Source organism: Nanorana parkeri, unplaced genomic scaffold (assembly GCF_000935625.1).
Source record: "Nanorana parkeri isolate BGI_ZX_2015 unplaced genomic scaffold, ASM93562v1 scaffold27, whole genome shotgun sequence".
Taxonomy (NCBI): domain Eukaryota; kingdom Metazoa; phylum Chordata; class Amphibia; order Anura; family Dicroglossidae; genus Nanorana; species Nanorana parkeri.
The window spans coordinates 2443005-2455809 of NW_017306295.1; the positions used below are offsets into that span (position 1 = coordinate 2443005).

A 12805-nucleotide genomic window follows, 5' to 3' on the forward strand; every position below is an offset into this window, starting at 1 on the left:
TGTGATGTCAGCCAACACAACGCACATATGGCACCTCCAGGATTTGTTTTTTTATTTTGGGGGGCTTCGGGGGAAATATCAGAGGTCTAAACAGGTCCCTGACATTTCCCTTTTGAAATAGAAAAATAAATTGAGGACACAGAGTCCTCAATCCCTTTAACTGAAGCCTCTGTTCTCAATGAATGGAAAGCTCTCAGTACAGAGGCTTCCCATTCATTCAGAAACTGTTGATAGTAAAATATTTACTATCATCTAATTATCAATGGGTGGAAGCCTGTATTGTGAGTGCAACTACCCATTGAGAAACTCATGAATGAACAGGAAGTGATGTGAACCACTTCCTGTTCATTCATAACTTGGGACGCATAGTACTTCAGGATAGCTGAGCGGTGAGGAGAGAGGCGCCGGCTGTCTGATCCTGGCCGAGTGGCTCTCCCTCTCCTCACCGCTCAGCCATCCTGAAGTGACAGCACTCTCCTCCGATTCCCCCTCCCCCCACGTCGGCTGCAGCGCTCCATTTCTCATCGCATCCCCGCTACCTCTGCCCATACAGGCAGGGGAGAGCAGCGGGGATCCGAGGAGAAGCTGGAGCCTGTGCCGCCCCTCTTCTCCCTGCCTAGCCTCATGGTAGCTGCGGCCCTAAATCATGTTTTCACCGATAGCTCCCAATCACACAGTGAGGATCAGGATTTGGTAGAACGGGGTCTCAGCCATGTGATCGCTGTGACAACCAGTTGCTGTAATCACATGAACAAGGTGTCCATGTACGCCTCGGGCATTATGATCGCTTTAGGGGCTGGATAGGGGTTGAGGTAACTTTAGAATTTATCAAAACATCTACTTATTGTGTACAGCTCTATGCCATTTCAGAGATAATATGGTTGGAACACACTTACTTTCTCTCCAGATGGTCCATCCTCCCCTTTCTCTCCTTTGTCTCCATCAAAGCCAGGGTGGCCTCTGTCACCCTATGTTAAGAGAAGTTATTGATTATCATGTCACTTTGCAATTTATCAGAACATAGTTGTCTGCACTGGAAATGTCAGATGTCAAGTACTATAAGTTACTATACACAAATTTGAAAAATCTCCCATGTATTCCTAGCAAAACAATATGTATAAGTGCAACGTTGCACTCACCAAATTATGTATATTTTTTTTAAATAGCTGGATGTCCCTAGAATACATTTTAATGCTTGCAGCTAGGTTGTAGCCAGCCATAGCTTTGTTATTGTTATGTGTATTTGTTGGGTTTCCGCTATGCCCAGGTCATTGTTTGCTTCTGCCTGTTGCTGGAGAGATCTCTTAAGTAGACAGAGTGAGATAATACAATGGTTTGGGTTATACATAATTATTCCATACAATAACTGAAGATTTTTAATTTTAATGATGCTGGCTGAGGAGGGGTGTAAATATTTGGAGAGACCTGTTTTCCCACCCAGGTTTAGCCTTCTACTTCAAACTTGACACCTTTGGCTACTGACCTCTGCTTGATCTCTGACTAAGCTGCTGCCCGCTCCTATACTACTACTACTACTACCGTCTGCTTCTGTACCAAACCTGGGCTGTTATACCACAAAGTTGTCTGCTGTTTCAGCTAGTGGACTCCAAGCCTGATCCCAGATCAAGACTATGTGATTATCTGCATTTGCCCTTATAAACGTGTAACTATTTATTGTTGTCAGATATTATCTACTTTAGGGCCCTTTTACACCTATGCATATGCATTCATGCACATTTTTGACAAGCACTACTATATGCATTTTGTATGTCTGCATACATGTGTTTGAGTGCTTTAAATACACATGTATGTGCATTATGTACAAAGTGCATTTTGCCCATGTGTAATACAAAGTGAGGGAGAAATTAAAAAATGAAGAGGTTTCCAGAGTGCAGATGTCCTATAAACATATACAAATGTGTAATACAAAAATGTTTGCACTGGTTATTTTGCTTGCACTATTTAACTGTGCATGACCATTGTTAGATGTACAGTCACTAACCGGCTCTCCTTTACTTCCTTTGTATCCTGGAGTCCCGAATATAGTCATGGGGTCACCCTAAATAAAGACAAAGACACAAGGTAGAATGCCGTTAGGAAGGTTACCCATGTATATCGCACTTGTGTAACTCCCTCTCTCCCTCTCTTTCTCATATGATCAAAGCATCATAAAAATAGTCCATATTACTTAAATATTTATGATTTTCTTATACACTCACTGGCCGCTTTATTACGTACACCTCTTCAACTACTCGTTAACACAAATATCTAAATCAGCCAATCACATGGCAGTAACTCAATACATTTGGGCATGTAGACATGATCAAGATGGTCTGCTGAAGTTCAAACAGAGCATCAGAAAGGGAAAGAAAGGTGATTTAAGTGACTTTGAACATGGCATGGTTGTTGGTGCCAGATGGGCTGGTTTGAGTATTTCAGCAACTGCTGATCATCTGGGATTTTCATACACAACCATCTCTAGGGTTTACAGAGAATGGTCTGACAAAGAGAAAATATCCAGTGAGCAGCAGCTCTTTGGGCAAGAATACCTTGTTGATGCCAGAGGTCAGAGGAGAATGGCCAGACTGGTTCAAGCTGATAGAAAGGCAACAGTAATTCAAATAACCAGTCACATCCTCGGTATGCAGAAGAGCATCATCTCTGAACACACAACACATTGAACCTTGAAGCAGATGGGCTACAGCCACAGAATACCACACCGAGTGCAACTTCTGTCAGCTAACAACGGGAAACTGAGGCTACAGTTTGTAAAATAGAAGATTGGAAAAACGTTGCCTGGTCTCGATTTCTGTTGCAACATTAAGATGGTCGGGTCAGATGTAAACATCATGAAAGCATGGATCCATCCTACCTTGTATCAATTGGTTCAGGCTGGTGGAGCTTTGCATCATGGATGTGCAGCCGACAAATCTGTGTGATGCTATCATGTCAGTATGGAGCAAACTCTCTAAGGAATATTCCCATCATCTTGTTGAATCAATGCCACGAAGAATTAAAGTAGTTCTGAAGACAAAAGGGGGTCTAACCCAGTACTAGCAAGGTGTACCTAATAAAGTGGCCACTGAATGTAGACAGCAGTGATCAACAGTAGTTAAAATAATTTTAGTGAATAACACCAGGACTGTGAAATATATTTCAAATGACTAGATGAACTACTGAAATACTATGCTATGTTCAAGAGCAAACAAATGGCAGCATCAATATATCAATTTGAAATAAAAAATAACATTTTTCAGTACACAAGAGGAGCATTTACAACAGTGCAAGACTTAGGCCCCATTCACACACGAATCGGCCTGCACGTACAGCTCCGTGCTGCGTGCGGGGCCGTACCAAGTAGCTGCCGGGAAGGACAGGTGCTGCGTGTGATTCGAACGCAGCCCCCGTCCTTCTCTATGGGGCTACGCGGGCGTACGCCCCCCTACGCTCACCTCATTTGCAGGTCCGTAGGGGGGCGTACGCCCGCGTAGCCCCATAGAGAAGGACGGGGGCTGCGTTCGAATCACACGCAGCACCTGTCCTTCCCGGCAGCTACTTGGTACGGCCCCGCACGCAGCACGGAGCTGTACGTGCAGGCCGATTCGTGTGTTAATGGGGCCCAAAGGTAAGGCTGGAGTTTAACTTTCATATAAGTGCTTTATTAGGTTATCCCAAATAACCGAATTACTAGACCTGTAAATTTCATTTTGTTCTCAATGTAAATTTGTACAAATTTTGTTAAATTCGGACATTCAGTCTCACCCAAATTTCTGAATTCTAACGAATGTGAACAAATCCAGATGGTCATTTTACGAAAATTCTGATCCATCCGAATTTCATTCAAAACAAAAATAATTCGGACATGTGACTGTTCTCTGGCCAATCAGATGGGCTTTTTTGCCTTTAGTGGGTTGCATTACAGCCACTGTCATGTGACTTTGTTCCGAAAAGAAAATTTGGACAGACCCGAAAAACAAAAGAAATAAAAATCGAAATGTGTCCGAGACAAAATCATTTTTTTGCGGGTTACATGTCTACTAAGTACAAAACTAATAGTTTGACCTTTTACCTTTTCTCCCTTAAAACCAGTCAGTCCTCGATCACCCTACAAAAAAGAAACATTTCATATGATTAACATCTTTTTTTTGAACCTTTCCATATTGCTGCACACTACCTCACAGCCTATAAGGCATAGATAATGTGTATATATTGTATATGCATATATAGATATATACAAACAAAGACAAAGTTTATTGGATACTGTCATATCAATATCTGTGGGAGGTGTGAAAATAAATTGTGGTAAACCCCGATGCATGGTCCCCTTACACTAAATAAATTAAGTTTTTAAAAAATCACTGGACAATAGTTCAAGAAATTAAAAAATTATATAGCACACCTAAATGCTTTCCAATGGTAGTTTTGGAAATGGACAGCCTTTGGACATGAGAATTTCAACTGAATGAGACTGCAGACTTATTTAAAAAATATAGTTTAGTGTAAGATACAGCATATTGGAAATATATCAGTATGCATGATCCATAAGTTACTTTTTATGTATCTATTTATATAGAATGGGAAACAGTTTTACATTGTTCTACATGCAGAAGTAACATAACAATTTTCAATGCAAGCACCTAAACATGTCTGTGGCAACCATATTAGAGGGATTTAAAAATGCAAGAGTTATTCAAATAAAGCTTTGCAAGTAAAACATCTATTCCTATCTGCTATACCTTAATTTCTTCTTCAGATTGTAGAAATGACGAAACAGACACAGTTACATTATACACAGTCATGGGCTAATGCTGGGTAATCCCATTCAGGCAGTTAATCGGTGACAACAAACCAAAGTTAAACCCAGTGTGAGCCAGCAGTGAAATAAATTATATTCAAAAGCAGAACAGCTTTCAAAATCTTTCCAAGTCCAAAATCGTACAAATATACCAAACCAGGGCTAATAAAAAAAAGGAAAAGAATAAAACGTTCTAAATTTCTTTTACCAATTTCTCTTACTCTCCAACAAACTGCTCTCAGAATTTTTGCTTTAAAGTGTATGTATAGCCAAAACTTGTATTTTTAGTTTTGGATTTATTTGGAAGGGTTAAAACTCCTGTAAGTTTGCTTATTTTTTTGCTGTCTGTGGGACTACTTCCTGTTCAACAGAAAGTGGAAGGCAATCCTCACAAAGTTAGAGGAATTCCCATATTAGTTGTCCCTACTGGAGTATTTACCCCCACCTCTTGTTCTGGTGGCAACTCTAAATTTTTAGATTTCCCATCACTTTCTGTCTTGGTGTCTTTGGTCACCAGGACAAATAGAGAGGGTGAATATACCTAGCAGGGACAGACATAAAACTTAACAGAGGTTCTAGTCCTTTCCTTGTCTATGCATTCACTATTTATTTCCTACTCTAAAGTTTCAGCTTTACATACTGTACACTTTAAGGACAGCATCTTCTTATGTGGAGTGTATGACAAGTTTTTTAACTGACTTAATGTGTATTTCCACTTTTGCAGTGAATTTTGAGAAACCCCCACTATATGTTATGTTTTCCTATTCTAAAAAGCATACCTAAACAATACTTTAAAAAAAAAAGACTTCTTACTTTTTAGATGTTTCTTTGGTGAAGGCCTTTGTGCAGCCTACTGTGAGCAGTTTGAAAGTGAAAACAGACTGAGCTTGCTTTCGTTACCATACAAGTCTTCTAAGTTATTAACCCTTTGTTAGAGCAGTGTACAAATCTAATTTAGAACTGATACTGAAATCTGCCAGCTCAGTACAGACAGGGTTAATTAAACATAACTTCCCACAGCTCCCTCCTTAACATTACACAGCGGGAAGCCAGATAGGATTTTTAAGCAAGTAAAAATCACTTAAAATGTATGCTATGTAAGTGGGAGTATAACAAGGTAGGTGTTATACCAATTTGCCAGCAAAGTGGAAATACATTTTTAAGTGTGACTTTTTAATATTTTGGATAGAGTGGAGAGGGATTAGTACACCTGTAAGGTTTTTTTTTGTTTTGTTTTTTCGCTGGCTGTGTCCTTGTTAGGGAGATTAAAGTGGACCTTTACCCCCTTATACTAAAAATCCCATCAGCATGCATCTCGGCATGCTGATTTAAAATCATCTTGCATTCACGAGTTAAACAAACTTGTTTTTAATTTACCTACAAATAGAGTTCATCTACTTCCTGGTCTAGCTCAGGCACAAATTATGTAACTGCTGAAGCGTTACATCTAGGGAAGGTTACATCAGCAAAGCATTGCTGGGAAATCTCATCTGTAATCTCACCAGATCTTAGGGAAAGGCATTTTCCTCCCCTGAGATGATATGCATCGTCACATTTCCTAGCCACATGTCTAGTCACATGTGCCAGAGTTCCAGGAAGTAAATAGAGAGCTAGTAATCTGCCCTTAGTTAAGATGGCTACTGCCAGAAGGCTGGGGGAAAAAAAAGAGAAAAAAGGTATGCAAAGAATACAAAGCCGGCAATTATCTAGAAGTATGTGTTTGTAGATTGTCATTACTAAACATTTCTAAAGGTTTTTGTTGTTATTTTAAAGATAAAGTTCCTCTTTAACCCTCTCTATTTGTCCTGGTGTTTGTTATCACTTAAAGTGTAGGTATAAGGAAATCCCAAATTATGGGCTGTCTTCAGAACAGGGATAGATGGGAAATCTTGCAATGGGGGCACTGGTTCTGATAAACCTGCTGACCGCCAGGGATTCTCCTCTCTTAGGACGGATCTTCTCTCACTTTCTATTGAGACAGAAAGTGAAGGGAAGTCTTCCCAGTGGGACACAGATGGCAAAAGAAAAGCTGTCTGGGGTTATAACTAGACATGTGCGATTCGTTTCGGTATGAATCGAAATTCGGATGAATTTGTATTATTCGGAGATTCGGATGTATCCGAATCTCCAAATAACATTAGTAACTAATTTCAATAAATGCAAAAGAAATTATAACGAAAACAACATATTTTTCCGGATTCATTTGTCTCATTTGGATGTCATGATGCGATAGTTTGGGCCTTTTGTTAAAGGTTGATATATAGCCAGTCTTCCAAAATAATGAATTGTATGTAATAACGAAAAACTAACCATCTGAAATTACGAATTGATTCGGCATATCAAATAATTTTGGCAAAATAACGAATCATTCCAAAAATGAATCATTCTAATGTAACGTATACGACTAAAGTAAATCATTTACTTTACGGATAGAAACTAAACAAATTATTTGCCGGTGTACATGTCTGATTATAACCCTTCCTTACTACACTTATTCCATCCAAAACTAAAGTTTTGGCTTCAGTTCTACTTTAAGAGTAGAACAAGTTGAACATTTACCCACTCATAATAGGCAAATGTAGTGACAACAAGATAAAAAATATTTACTTAGCCAGACTTCCCCATCCAACCTTCGATGACATTAACTATAAGGCCTCATTCACGCACAACGCAAGAGCAAAATTGTATATTGCGTATATATGCGTACATGCACGTATGTATACACATATATACATATGCGTGCACTATATGCAAACCCAGAATGCATAATTTGTAATAGAAATTTCAATGAACTGTATGCGTGTACGTGCGTATACGCGTGCAAACACGCGTATATGCTCGTAAGATACGCAGAAATATGCTGTCCGGACGCATCTCAGTTTCATTCTGTTTTTGCGCATTTTTACTCTATGCAAATAAACGGCTCCATACGCAGCTATGTGTATGGAGCCATTTATTTGCATATGGTACAATATGCACTACGCGCATATACACGCGTATATGTGTGGCAGTGTGAATGAGGCCTAACCATGTACAACTTAAATGTTTATAATGATCTAAAGTTTGTTTTGAATACTTACTCTTTCAGCTTTCACACCTGGAAAACCTTTTGGGCCCTATAAAAAACAAACATAAATTTTACATATGTGACACGCAGATGTTTTATTTAGAATGAACATTTAACGAGGTGCAAATAGCTTAATGTCAGAAACTGTGTTAGAAGATGAATGTTCTTAAAGAGATTCATGTAATGGTTAAGAATGGGCATGTGCACAGCATAAACGTTTGTTTTGGACAAAACAAATGAAATGGGAAAAACCTTTTCATTCATTTTGTTTGATGAAACAAGCAATTATGCTGTTTCGGAGTCAGAGGCAACAAACCTCTAAATCTGAAAGCGCACATTTACAAAAACAAAATGCGCTGCAGCCATATTGGCCACTGACACATTCTATGCATGCACGCCGCCATCTTGAAGGTGGGGCACATGACGCTGGCGCTGAGCAACGTCCTACGCATGTATGGGCACTGCCATCTTGGACGCAGCAAGATGGTGATGCCCATACAAAACAAATTACTATATGCCCTAATATATTTTTCGTATATTTGGACATAAAGTTATTCGTTATTATGGATTTGGACAAACTACCATATCAAAGGAATTTTGTTAGTCCGCAAGTTTATCTATATCTGAATGCACGTGTCCAGTTGAGAGTGATATCCATTCGTTTCTCTGTATAAGCAGTGGATGATACTGCCAGTATGGTGATGTAGAACACACACATGAACCATTGGAAAAAACTTTACTATACTCCACAATAGTGTCTCGCGAATTTGCCTGGGTTTGATTCGCAGGCTTTTTGCCAATGGGGAGCAAATCTTGAAAATCAATTATGGTCATTTTGAAGGCTAATAGGCAAGGTATTGTCAAACAAAAGGCATGCGGAGCTGAACACTGCCATGAGAGCATATGTACCGATGGAAAATAATTTATAAAAATACCATTCAGAAACGAGAGGGTCCTCCTTTTTATGTAACTTTAAGGATGAAATGCAAAAGCACCAATTCTTTTTATTACATGGTTGGAAGCTGCCTTTTAGGTGTTTGCAGTATAATTTTCATGGACAGCATCAGCAACACTGTATCATCATTTCATCACAAATTTTAAATTTATCTTGATTTACATGTATCTGGAATACAGCAACAGCACCCCAATCTGAGCCTTTTTATTTATTTTTTTATTTAGTGGTAATAGGCTAAAATTGAGCAGTGGAAGAAGCAGCCACAACAGTTCTAAAACCTGTAGGAAGGTCTTCTCTTAAAAAAAAAAAAATCTAAAGCCCTTAAAGTACTTAGCATGGAAGCAGCTGGAGTGGGCTGCATTTTAAAAATGACACTATACTAACAATTAATTTACAAAAAAAACTTCTTTCCATTTTTAGGGACAAAAAATATATAAAATGTCACTATATAAACCAATGAATATTGTACAGACTGCATAGACAGTATTTCAACAGTGTCTCGTAGGCTTCATTTGCAAAATCATACACCTGTATATTGGTTACTTTAAAAGCGAAGAAATAATGGATGCCATAAACAATATTTAAACAGCATGTTGTAGGCGTACAGAGTGTACAGCCTGCAGGGCTGTATTAGCTGCTGGGGGCGCGATACCGAGAGAGAGAGAAATTAAAATATTTTTTCTAAAAAAAAAAAAGTCTTGGTGTGCAAGTTGTCAGTCGGCTGCCTAAAAAACTTTCCTGATTTTTCGATATAGCATGTTGTAGGCATCATTTTTACAATGACACACTGCATTTAGTTTTTCTGCCCAAAATTCACTATTAAATGTATATATTTCACTGAAAAGGTAACAGGAATATTGTACTGACAGTATTTAAGCATTTTTGGTAGTCTGTATTTTGAGCAGGAGAGCAGAGTGTGTATATATTTTTATTTTTTTGTGGACAGCATATCCAACATAGACATTTCCGCTTAATAAATATAATGACATTATTACATAACTTATTTTTACTCTTTTATGAAACAATCAAATACTTCCTTGAAAGCATTCCTTAAATCCCACCTAGTTTAGCTTAACTGTCCTCACATACACATACATTTATACATACCTAACTATTCCCTACATAGACAAGGACAAACAAACACAAACAACAACAACAATAAAAACACACACACAAACACAACCCCTCTTAATTTATATACCTCATCATATTAAGACCATTATTAATGTGCCAATGACATCACCAAACCATAATCTGCATTCTTCTTAAATTCAAACCACCCTGCCCATGTTTTATAAAACCTTTTATATTGTTCTCTAGACGTTAAAACCATCTCTTCCATATTACAGATGTTAATTTTTTCAAACCATTGATGTAACGGGGGTATAGAAACCTGCTTCCAATACTGCTGTATCAGAGCTTTCGCAGCATTAAGTAGATGGGGGGTCAATTAACATCTATATTTCGCTCTAGAATCTATAGTGCAATGAAATAACATACACCATGGATCATCTTCAATATGAGAACCCATAATGTTTTCAATATAAGTCCTCACCTGACCCCAATATCCCTGGATAACGGGGCAAGTCCACCATACATGCACCATAGTTCCCCTTTGTCCACATACCCTCCAGCACAAGTGGGAAAAATTTATAATTCATCTCTTCCATGGTACATGCCATCAAAGATGTATGTGTTAAAGCCAATACCTTAACTTTTTGTTCAACAGTCAGCTGGCTGCTCAAGTCCCTCTCCCATCTAGTCAAGAAATCGGGAAACTCTGGTCCCCCAAATTCCAACAAAATTTTATAAAAGCGGGAGATGCACCTGGCAGGCCTACTACTTGAAAGAAACATAGTTTCAATAGGACTCAGATCCCTTAAAGATCGCAATGGTCTAGGGAGCGATGCATCAAAATTATGTAACTGTGAATATCGCCAATAATCCATAAATGTCAAACCATTAGGATCTAAAAGGGTCTCCAGAGGTGCCAACACTGTTCCCCTAAGCACGTGATGGAGGCTGATAGGCTTATCCGCATTCCAATCGTTAAACTTCCTGTCCCATTTACCCGGCATAAAATATGCATGACCAGTCAAGGGTAGCAGAGGAGAGTTGTACCGACATCCAGCTTTCAACAAAATACCATCCCAAACCCACAAAGTTGACCTCATCAGAGGCGAAGTGTCCGAGGACAGGCCCCGAAACTGTCTGGCAATCCAGATCGCTGAATTAATTTCCGATCCACTCAACACATTCTCAACGGCCACCCACTGCTTGGTCTGACCTGCATATATCCAATCTACAACCCGAGTAAGAATCACTGCATGGTAATAGAGCCTAAAATTGGGGATCGCCAAACCGCCATCCACCTTGGACCATGCCAACGCCTCTCTAGAGACCCTCGGTTTCTTACGTTTCCATACATACTTAGATATCTCAGTCTGCAGTATTTTAAAATAATCCTTTGTGACCCCAAACGGGATCATCAGAAACATAAATATCAACCTGGGCAAAACATTCATCTTTACAACATTTACCCTTCCCAGCCAAGTATGACAAAGCAAATGCCAACGCTGTAGATCCCCTTTAATCCTGTTCAACAATGGGATATAATTCAAACAAAACATTGAGGTAATATTTGGCGTCAACATAATCCCCAAATATTTCAGGTGCGTATGAGACCACTTAAACGGAAAACTTGGTTTTAAAGAATGCACTTCTCCCATAGGAAGATTCAAATTCAAAATTTCTTCAAATTAATTTTAAAGTTAGACAGCATCCCAAATAAGGAGAGAGCCTTCAATAAATTTGGAAGTGATACCCGAGGCTGCTGCACATGGAACAGAACATCATCGGCATAAGCCGCCAATTTGTGATGCTGTGTTCCGATTCTAGTGTGTGTATATTTCACAGAAAAAAAGAACGTCAATATATTGTAGGAAGTTTGTGAACAGTATTGAAGCACTAATACTAGGCCACATTTTCAATAGAAGAAAGAACAGCCAACTTTTAATCCAAATTAACATTAGAGTGTATGATTTATTTTTTTTAAAAAGGGAAAATATTGGAGTGACTCCCTACAGAGTATTTAAGCACTTTTACTAGGCTGCTTTTTCAATGTTTTCTTCGGCTCCAGGAGCTGGAGATGAGACACCTGCCTGGCAAAGGATGCTGTTGCAGACTGCAGGGTGGGGCTGAGGAGATTTACTGCAAGGTTCAAGCCTACACTTGGCCCTACTATGAGTGGCGCCATGCTGACCCTGTTCCCTGCATGATGTGCCAGAAGGAAAGCCTTTCAAATCCCTTGTGAGGCTTTCATCCCTATTACTTGAGGCCACAAATGGAAATTTTTGTGGAGTGGGGGGAGTAAGGAGAAATGCAGGCAGAGAACCCCTTTATATAAAAATCTCTATCATCATTACCCAATCCAACTGAGGTCCTTCAGCTTTCAAAAAAAAGGTCAGGAAATATTTCCAGAGAAATCTTCTCAAGCTCAGTAGTTGCTTAGGCCTGTAAATGGGACCTCTCACCCCTTTAAATGCTGAACTAATATATGTCAGTTTGGGTCCACGTATTACATTTGTGGCTCTATTTACTACATTTTTTTAAATCCAGTAAACTTGTTAAAACTAAGACATCTAACATCTCCAATAGTACTTTTTGTATATTTGGTGCTGCACCAATATATGCTATGCAGTGATTCAGATTAAGACAGGCGAGGTCTCTCACCTTTTCATTATTAGTCTTGACTTTTTCTTTTTAGTTATTTTAGTTTACAAAATGAATCCAAAGAAAAATACACTCTAATGTCTACAGTCAGGTGTACACTGTTCGCTACTCACAAATACAATATAAATAACTGATCATATAGATAACTTTAATATGTGTAAAATACTGCCCATATGTAGAAACTGCCTCCAAGGTAACAGAAATGTAATGTGCTGACAAGGCTGGGAAATGAAGGGTTAAACAGTCATTAATTTAT

The 12805-nt window shown here is 38.9% G+C and overlaps 1 protein-coding gene across 1 annotated transcript in view; it reads right to left on the minus strand.

The window, feature by feature from the left end:
- Positions 1-12805, minus strand: part of LOC108795029 (collagen alpha-1(VII) chain-like) — a 204348-nt gene that overhangs the window by 58013 nt on the left and 133530 nt on the right. Inside the window, exons 78-81 of the mRNA XM_018566199.1 lie at positions 7876-7911; positions 4070-4105; positions 2003-2059; positions 897-968 (exon numbers count right to left, since the gene is read on the minus strand). Of these exons, the coding sequence (XP_018421701.1) occupies positions 897-968; positions 2003-2059; positions 4070-4105; positions 7876-7911 (201 nt within the window). The remainder of the gene's footprint in view (positions 1-896; positions 969-2002; positions 2060-4069; positions 4106-7875; positions 7912-12805) is intronic.